This window comes from Hylaeus anthracinus, unplaced genomic scaffold (genome assembly GCF_026225885.1).
Source record: "Hylaeus anthracinus isolate JK02 unplaced genomic scaffold, UHH_iyHylAnth1.0_haploid 0, whole genome shotgun sequence".
NCBI classification, from domain to species: Eukaryota; Metazoa; Arthropoda; class Insecta; order Hymenoptera; family Colletidae; genus Hylaeus; species Hylaeus anthracinus.
In genome coordinates this window covers 3,292,686-3,303,138 of record NW_026533254.1, presented here as the reverse complement: position 1 = coordinate 3,303,138, position 10,453 = coordinate 3,292,686, and the positions used below count along the sequence as shown (strand labels likewise).

Below are 10,453 nucleotides of genomic sequence, written 5' to 3'. Positions count from 1 at the left end.
GAGAGAGAGAGAGAGAGAGAGAGAGAGAGAGAGAGAGAGAGAGAGAGATCACAAAAAAAGAGTCTACGTGAAATGCTCTAATACAAAATACGATCTAGTGGTTGTTATGTAAGAGTTTGTGAGGGAGAGTGAATGGGCAGTGTACAGTGATAGAGATGAAAAAAGAGAATAGACAGATAGAGAGACAAAGGACTGGACAGAAAATAAAAAATAATATACCGGAAAACCATTCTTGCCCGGCGTCCCGGCCACGCCCTGTAAGAAGGGGTATAAAAAATTAAAAACTCATTTACACGGAAAGTGGGTTAGGTATTCACGCGTGCATGCAAAAGCAATTATTCAATAATTATTCAATTATTGTTTCGCGTTGATAATTGCTCCAACCAATACAATGCTCTCGCGACGGTTCATCGTACACGTATGCACGATTATCGATGGAATCTTTAACCCTTTGCACTCTAAAAGCGGCTCTCGGACATTATTGAGCTTCACTCGAGTGGCGACTGAGAAGCGACAATCCCTGTTTATGCTAGATTTCGTTAGATCTCAAGATGACGATAGTAATAATCCATGAATTGATTTCTAAACTCTTTACATATATTTTTTTTTAGCAGGAAGGAGGGTAAATGGTGCCCTTTGAAACTGATGTAAAATTTGACTCTCAACAATATTTTGGGTGCCTGTTCACATTCGACAAACGAGGCAAAATGTTGTTTCCAAAGTCTTTGTTATTTCCAGGTGCTTGAAGCAGTATGAAAATTTATTATGAATATTTCTACAGTGAAACCAGTTCAAAAGAAGTTCATTTGAGTAACAAATACATGTACAGTACCGATTGTTTTCCCATAATTCTGGTAAACACCTTGTGTATAGACATTAATCTTTTGAGGGATGAATTCTAAATGGATTTTTTTTTGCTTTAATTGAGTACACAGAAGCAAGGCAATTTTTATCTGCAAACCGATTTTGACATACAAATATGCTATCTCACTTGAATATTGTATATATTTTAATTTTACAAGGTATTGCGATCGTAAGTAATGGTGATTTTGATAATAAAAGTTAACATACACATATGTGTCAATATTCCTCGAGAGGTTAATGACATAAAATAATTAATTCCGAAAGTGAGGTGTTAAAGAAAATAATTTTGAATAGGATTACAGAGTTTAGGGAAGTTACAAAAATATACGATATACGTTGAATTATATGGTTTCTGACTGCATAGAAACAACATTTTACGATCAACGTATTACGATGTGAAGACACATGGAATATTAGAATACAATGTTTTAGAAATTTTAATTGTGTAATGAATACAAAATTATTTTGTGTTAGCTAGGAGAACTTTACCAAATATTTGCGAAATATCTAGAGTTGTCACAATAGTTTGCTTTACAGTTAGCGAAAATGTCGAGCGCAAAGGGTCTATGGCGCGATTTCAGCGCGGTTGAAGACATCAACGATGGGACAAGACAGTTCGCGTAGGCCTGTTCCAAGCTAGGCCTAGAACTAATTAGTACAGTCATATTAGAATAATTCAATACTCGAATCCTGTACAGATATTCGAGTGATACAAAATCTATGGTATGTAGTATCACTTTATCTTTTTCTTTTTAAAGGATCACTAAAATTTAGAAATAAAATAAGAAGATGTACGTATAGAAGTTGAAATTATTAAAATAGAAAAATATATACATTAAGGGATATTGTCCTGATCTTAGTTGAATGAAACAAGTACTTAGATGCTATACACATGTGTATGTATCTTTTTATTTTATTCTTTCTGATGCATTACCGGAGTCAGGAAGATATATATATATATATATATATATATATATATATATATATATATATATAAAACTAGGAATACTAAATTGAGATGTGATTACGGTAGCCATAAAAATTGCACACATCAATATTATAGGTGTTATAAACTATAAGAGCTTATATTATTGATTCTATTACATTATATGTTGCATTACTGTCTTAAAATTATCAGACACTTCTAAGTGTCTTATTTATAAATGTAAGTAACTTCAAGAAAGCAAAGATTGCGCGAAAAAATTTAATAATGTTCTGGTTTGATAAAATATTTCTAAGCGCTCCATATAAAAAGGAAATGTCAATTTTGAAAAATAAATAAGTCAATGTACAATGGTTTATTTTATGTACTAAGACTTTCAGATTTTTGTAGCAGAAAAGTCAGGTGTTACGATAATTCTCGATAACACAACATAAATAGTGGTAGTTAAGTAACAGATAAGGGTAAGAATGGCGGTACCAGTCTATGATTAGTCGCAGTCATAATGTGAATGGGCGTTCTCCGATAAAGACGTTAGCATTCTGTGCTGCTCCTATTCGTTCCTTTGTATGTGAAATGGATATACAGATGTGTGCCATTCCAGAGTTAAAGTAACGACGTGTCACAATACAGATACTAATCGCGAACTAATATACTGGCATTCCTAACGTTCTTCGACACCTAACTACTATCGTTTATCTTTTCCAATCGTGTTTGACCGAATTGGAGATTAGGACTTCATGTATGAAGTTAAGTTTTCGTAATCGCACTTTCTCTGGAAAGTGTTTCTTATGTATATTTGTACTTTCTGTCTTATTTGCGTTTATTTGCAACAACAGGGACGTCAAATAACATAAAAGTCAAATAACATACGTCAAATAAACATACGTACAAGGTGTCCCAGTTTTTTCCGGCCAAACTTTGCCAGCGTATTCTACACTCTAAAGTAAGAAAAAAATCTTATATGAACGTATGCTCTTAAATGTTTTATTAAGAAGTTATAACTAATAATACAAAATGATAATGATCTGGCATTTCATCGACACAGCGTACGGAACGTATTATGAATATCTCTATTTGTGTTTACATAAACTCTTATATTTACTGGAATATAATTTACTGGAACGAAATTATCGGACTGTATTTAATAAATGGTGCAATTTCCATGGCCACTCCTGCACACACATGCGCACATGTACACACAAAACACATTAATTAATTTAATTTCGCTATGCTCCTTCACAAAAAATATTTTTCAACGTCGATTTAAATATCTCTATCCCATTGAGCCTTTTAATTCTCACAAAGAAAGGCTCTATTTAGGCAACCAGTGTGCATCGGCGCAACTCTTTTACTCCCCATCGCGACGGTGAAAACTGTTCCAATAAAAAAGTGCGACGAACATCTTTGAAAGCGCACAAAAAAAAAAGAAGAAAATAAAAGAATTATCGCGCTCGTTTCGACAAGCTTGGCTGCAAAAAACCGTTCGCAAATCTGACACGAATGCGACGAGCCTGTTTCCTTTGTTGTCCCATCGGTGATGCGCGTTCGATCAGAAACAGTTACTCGCGTGCGTGGCACGTGTTTCTGTCGCTAGTTACGTATTACAAGGAGATCGTCGGTGTACCGTGAGGCAAATACATCATGCTCGTAACTGCACTCTAAAATACGTAAACTATACGTGCAGGCATGTCGGGTGCACTACGGGAGGAGGGGGTAGTATTGCTGTGCTGGGGTAAAAGCGAATATGTACTCACCTGAGGGCCTGGACTCCCTGGGTCGCCCTTCTTCCCTCTCCTCCCCCTTTTTCCTTCCGCGCCCGGAGGACCTGTAACACGAATAAACTATAAATTCACGGACGACACCGAAACGGGAGGAGGGAGAAAAAAAAATGAAAGGGAAAACGGTATAGCAAGGGTGGAAATGAGTTTCCAGCGAAACGTGATACGGTAACCCTTTTAATCCCCACACAAGAATACGAGTTGTGAGGCACACTGACGTAAAGTTTCGAATAAAGGGGTGAGATTGATATCGAGGTATTCTTTATCAAGTTGAAACGAAGTTGTACCAAATTAAGAGAATTCTTAAGGACCCCATTTTATAAGTTAGCACAAGCGTAGCCAATAACGTTATATTGTTCGACAATAAAAGAATTCAGAGAGTATAGGAATGTCCATTTGGTTGTGACGATGTCTTAAATTAGAAAAATTTGTGAAGACCTCAAATTTCATCTTTATAAGTTACATACCCTCTGTTTCTTTTAATTGCAACTTATTAAATTTTAAACATTGTAAAATAATGCTTGTTATGAAACATGAAATGATAAGAGTTTACGGAAAGTATACGGTACTAAAAAGAATAAATATTGTTAATAATTAATGTAACTATTGTCACAAATTAATTTTTAGTTATTCCAGCTAACAGATATAACAGATATAGAAAAATTCCTTACGACTACTGTGTTCGATGAATACTTATTCTAAACCGTGATTCTTATTAATATTTAATAGAAAACTGAATGTTACTATATGTATTCTAAATATTCAATTAATTCGGAGATGTAGATATTTAATACATTTTGAAGTTTCAGAATATTATACCAATGTTTTTCGAGAAAGTAATATTTCCGAACATGAAAAGTTGAGAAAAAGTAATCGTGAGATATTTTTCTATAGTTTAATATCTATCGATTAGACCAACTAAATATTCATTTATGACAATAGTTAAATTAATTATTAATAATATATATTGTTTAAACAATGTTCGTGAATATGATTTTGCTGTAATATTAATGTTTCGCGAAATATTTCCTCGATGAATCCAACGAGCCTTCAAATCAACAGTCACGTTTGTTGTTTGCCCTTGCCCCACTCTTCTTCGATAACGAGTTCCGAGCCGCGAGTCGCAACCCTCGAGCGACACAGGTAAACGAGGGGTGAGAGCTCATTCTTCGACGATCATTCGGTCGATATGGATCTCGCGATCGCGCGTCCGCGTCTCGCCTCCCTCCTATTTTTGCGTAGTGTAGTTTCCCTTAGTTATCGTCGCTTGGTATTGCTTTGTGGGTACCTTAGTTTGGTTTGGTTAGTTTTAAGGCATGTATCTAAGTTAGTTTTAAGGCATGCGTGTACGAGTGTCTGTCCTCTACCAAACAATTATTAATCATTTGCTTAATTCTTTTGCTTATTCGTAGGTCCATATTAGACTCGCAACATCGTTCTCCACTTCGGTCACTATCACTTCATGTGATAGGTGAAGTGACCAACTGTGTAACTGGACAGAAAGGTCGGTTGCCGTCCTCCTGGTGGATCTGTATTCGAGAGGAAGACAATCGGCTCCTCCGGATCGGTTCTCTACTCCCTGCATCACGTTTAGTGTAGTCCAAGGCTCCCGGCGCAGTGTAGTAAGTCCAAAGCGCAGTGAGACGGATGCAAGTCGGGTCCTATAGTGGCTCCCAACGGGGTGCGGGGAATAGTGGACTGATTCGGAGGCGTCGGTCGTCTTCCTCTCGAGTCCAGATCCAACAGGAGGAAACGGGACTGACTCAGTAAGTCCAGTTTCATGGTCGCGTCGCGTCGCGATCTCAATTTAACTTCACCCATTTAATTCAAATAATTATTTGGCAGAGTCAGACTTAGACTTTGGAAGTCAAAAGGACTTTGTTTTCTTTGATTTCCACGGTTTCGTACTTAGTATTAAGCTCGTCGACTCTATGTAGAGTATGCATCTACGTATGTATACTCTATGTAGAGGGAGATCGAAGGAACTTTGATTCCTTCTATCTCCGGGTCTCCAGTCGCAGCAACCTCCACGTGGTGAGACCTGGTAGTCGGTATTATTCGTGACGAACAATGCTTCGTTGCGAGTAATACCGAGCTAATGGCTGCGAACTTTTAAAGTATAAAGTGTAAAGTGTAAAGTGTAAAGTGTAAAAGTGTAAATCGTGTGACTGTACTAAATCCTCAGTAATTATTTAGGGCGATCTCGTCGATTTCGAGGGTTCGTGAATATGTTGTAAAAATAAACATTTTGAATATAACCGCCGCTCGGCCTCAGTTCCCGAGATTTTTGCAAAAAACTATTGCCACTGCTCCTATTGATCATGTTTTATAAATAGCATTTTGGAAAATATTCATCGTCGCTCTAGCATTCTCGTAGAACGTATAATACAAGATGTACAATACCAATACGATGTACTTAATTACCAATAAGAATTACTTGTTTAAAAACTCAGAGATACCAGGAGTACGTGTTACATTCTCTACTAAGCACTTCAATTTACATACATTTACAGTACTTACGTACTTCTTCAACAGAATAATATTTCCTTATAGAAAAAAATACCCGACTTTTTAAACTACGTATCAATAAATTTGCTAAATTTGAAAAAGTTGTCGGCAACAGTGCTTGAGAAAAAAATTAACGAAAAAGCTCCCTCAGCGCGCCGAAATGGAAGAGTCATTCTTGAAGAAAACGAGGAGTGAAGGAGCAAACGAAACAACCGCCAAATTGAGCTCGCAATGGGATTACTTCCCCGCTGCGTCAGACTGTCAAAGACATTTCCGAAAATTGACGTCAACCTGCATCGTTACAGAATATGGAATCGATTAATTTCTGCGCGCATAAACTTCAGCAGAACGTTTTAGGTTCGATCGTTGCGTTGCGCATGGTAACGAGGTTTATTGTAAAAGCATTTCCGTATAAAGCGAGCCGTAATGCTGGACACCCTCGAGCGGAAAAAAAACCGTTTCGTGCGCTTTTAATGTTTTTACCAAGCTTTTCGTTCTGTCGCGGAGACCGCGGCTGTAATTTATCACTTCGTCTTTTCATTTAATGGACGCGACCCGGGTAAGTTTGTTTTCGACAGTTTATTTTCGTAAATTTCATTTTGTGGCAAATATACCGTAGCTCTATTTAATCTAACTTGTTTCACTAGTTAGTGGCTGGATGAGTACAGAATGTGTAAATAAATTTTTCTATTAATGTTTCGATATTGTTTTAGGCACAGGCATCTTGACGTGGACGAAAATGGTGCCAGGCGTGGGCAAATTTTAATTCGAATGGAAATGAAAAATAACTGTTTAGGGTATTTTATTTCGGACCGTTGGTTTCAAGTTATTTGAAAACGGAAATTAATATTACTTCGTTACATTTTTATTTCAACTTAAACGATAGAAATAATCGTTGAAGTAAAATGCAACAGGAAGAATTTATTTAGAATTCTTTACAGCAAAACTGTTCTGATATTATTTAAATCTAGTATTGTCGAATTACAATAAACTATTATATTTTATCAAACATTTTAATATAAATATAATAAAAACGTAAAATGTATAAAACAATGTTCTAATAACTTTCACTGTTTTCCCAATAATTCTAGTAGACACCCTGTAAATGGACATTAAGAATGAAATTTGATTGTTCAGACAAAATATTATAAATATCAATAATAAAATGACACCAACAAATTTTTGTTCTACCTTTCAAGATACTGTATTGTCAAATGAAAAAATCGTTTGTTATTGTACGATTTGTAGTTTTTCTTTTTTTAATTACCAAAGAAGCCTCTTTTTTTAGATATTTGGACTAAAATGTGTTCTTAATGGATAAACCGTGGAATAATTTTTAGAAGCTATGCACCCTCTCGAAACGTAAGCAGCGGACAATGAAGAACCGCCATTGAGAGTCTATTTTTTGTAATCCCTGTCGAGGGATAGGTTGCGTGCGCGATTCTGATTTCCTGGCAGGGACAAGCACGCCGTCCAGGGACCTCTCTGGTCCCTGGGGGAATAATTCAATCCAAATATATTCCAGAGCTGCTTGAACTGGCTCGGACATTCGAATGGAGTTTGTGTGCTTTGTTCTCCCTTCGCTTCCCGTTTATCGCTGCCAGTGATGCTCCAAGTATTGCGTTATACAACAGATGTTAAAAGTGGTGCCCCCTCGTCTAATCACTTTTCTACGACTTTCTAGACATTTTTCAACGGATAAAATGAAGATTTCCCACTTAGTATTACCTGTCTTCTGCCTACCTGTTGTTTAGCTTCTGTCGATATTATTTCTCAATACATATAAAAGTTGAAAATACTAAAATGGAAAGTATATACATTTGAATGGAACAAGTAACTAGATATTATTTTTCTTATCAAAGCATCACTAAAATTAAAAATAAAAAAAAATAAAAAAAAAATAAAATAAAATAAAATATGAAGATGTATGTATGAAAGTTAAAAATACTAAAATGGAAAACATACATATACATTTCAATGAAACAAATGTTCAATTTTCAATTTGAAATGTAATTACAGCTGAATATATGTAAAGGCACCGAACTTATTTGTACACCTAATACATGTTTTTTGTAAAGTTCTATGTGAACTATAATAAAAATAAGTTTGAATCCAAAATGTTCATTATTGAAAGGAGTTATGAATTTTTGAAGATTATTACTCCTCCCCCCCTCAAATTTCACCTTCGTCTACCAAAACTTCCAATGGACCATTGTACTCTTCGCAAATAAAAGGTAGGTGGGAGGTTGACGAGGGAAAAAAAGGAGAAATTGCAGTAAGCGATATTGGTCCAGCGGCGTGAACTAACTTTCGTGAACTTGTTTACAATCTGCGATATAAATCTCGTCGGCAGCTGACGAGCCCGTAGAGATGAAATAAGAAACGCGGTAACAAGGAAACTTCAGGAGTTAATATCGGCAGATTTCGAGCCAGGCTGGCAACAATTTCCCGCCCAGGAGCTGCGACGTGGAAAAAGCTTGATGATTCTCTGCGAAAAGAAACTTTCCATCGTTGCGCGCTGTTCAATTTCAAGCGCAAACGTTGTTACTTTCGTTCTATGATGCATTGTACATAGTAGATGAACTCCGTAGAGCAATATTCTTCGACCTTATGTAGTTCCTGCAGCAATTCGCGACCCATTGTGTTGCACGAAATAGATGAAGTCCTTTCAACTCTTTCAACCTGGCTGTTTCCTATTTGAATTCTATTCGTTCTTCTTTTAGTAATTAATTGTCACGTTAACTGCCCGACTACTCGTGAAAATTTTGTATTTCGCGATTACATTTTTTTCATAGTTATTTGGAAATACGTAATCAAACATTTATTGCGGTATTTATTTTTGTAACTTCAACAAAATTCAGGAATTTCATTCGAATTTATTTTCATTGACACTTGACTATCAGAATTAATATTTTTCGTTTCTTTAGTGAAAAGCCACGACGCATGCTAAACATAACCAGAAGGCATGTTCACTTACCCGAAGCGAAGTAACAATATTCTTACATACATACATTACTTAAGTTCTCTGTATTTTTGTACGCCATAAATACACAAAATCTGCGGTTTAATTATTACTATTATAGATTGGAATTTTTAATATGCATTTTATCAAATATTGTGATAAGAATGTATCGATATTGAATAAACATTTAAAAAAACATGTAAATTAAGTCTACAGTACTGTGTTAGCGCTTAAATAATTTAATATATTAGTCAAAAATGCTTGATTTTGCAATATCTTATAACCCAGCTCTGAGATGAATTATTCACCGCGCCATGCTCATGTAGAAAATGACAACACCAGAAATTTTGTAAATTAAGATATTGTTAAATACAAAAATTGCGACACACCCACTAAGAAACGTTCTTTCGAATAGCCTATAACGTACTGTTAGAACATTTTTTCGATTATCCCAGCAAAATTCACAAATGCACACCTTTTTATTCGGACCGTCCGTGGTAGTCTTCCCCCCTTAACAAAAGAAACGACGGTATCGCGATACTTCCATTTGTCCGAATACGTCGTTAGTCGTTAGCAGCTGGCTCGTACATCTATCACGACCGTAAACCAGTCATCCAACTTCTCTCTCGGCAAGAAAAAAAAAAAAAAAAAAAAACAAAAAGACGAAGCAGTGAGAGATTAAAAAGAGCGTAAAAGAGAGACCCTTTAAGAAGCAAATAATACATCGGGTTCGCGTTCAGCATCCGCCCATCGCGGGATTATCATCGACGACGAACAAGGAGAAGCCAATGAAGACATCTGTTCGATACCCTAACGCTGTCACGAGTACAGAGGGCATAGCAAGAGGAATAAGGCGATCAGCAAGGTATGGTATAGCAACTACCGGTGGGGGGGGGGGGGAAGGAGGAGGAGAAGGAGAGAGAAAAAGCAACGAATAAAGATCCAGGGAGGAACAAGCCTCCGACATGGATGATACAAGCGCGGGAATCAAGAAAAACGATCGTCGTACCGGTAGAAAACTAAATAAAGTAAATTAACCAAGAATGGAAGAAAAAAAAAAACGGTCTCGTCGTAAAGTAGCCATCCCCCCCCCCTCCCTCCACCTCTCTGGAATTCTCTTATTCATCTCGTCAACGTCCTCTCATACACCCCCGTGCCTCACTCCAAGCGCGCTTCGTTGCTCAAACCAAATAACGAGTAGTGCCACAGAGTGAACTGCACAAATGCCAGAGACTAACGAGGAAAGTTGAAGGAAAGTGTGAAGCAGTCGAGCAGTTTGGTTGCTCATCTCGCTAAACGGTTCACTGCCGGTTTAGATCCATGTACGCGTGTCAACGCTGCGAGGGGGGGAAGAGAGAGAGAGAGAGAGAGAGAGAGAGAGAGAGAGAGAGAGAGAGA

At 36.7% G+C, this 10,453-nt stretch overlaps 1 protein-coding gene across 13 annotated transcripts in view; it reads right to left on the bottom strand.

Moving 5' to 3' along the window:
- Nucleotides 1–10,453, bottom strand: part of LOC128896068 (collagen alpha chain CG42342) — a 235,581-nt gene that overhangs the window by 66,297 nt on the left and 158,831 nt on the right. For 9 of the 13 annotated variants that reach the window (XM_054159264.1, XM_054159235.1, XM_054159226.1 and 6 more), the window contains exons 2-3: nucleotides 3,562–3,632; nucleotides 220–255 (exon numbers count right to left, since the gene is read on the bottom strand). In XM_054159264.1, the coding sequence (XP_054015239.1) occupies nucleotides 220–255; nucleotides 3,562–3,632 (107 nt within the window). The remainder of the gene's footprint in view (nucleotides 1–219; nucleotides 256–3,561; nucleotides 3,633–10,453) is intronic. The other 4 variants (XM_054159273.1, XM_054159254.1, XM_054159290.1 and 1 more) reach the window with 1 other exon arrangement.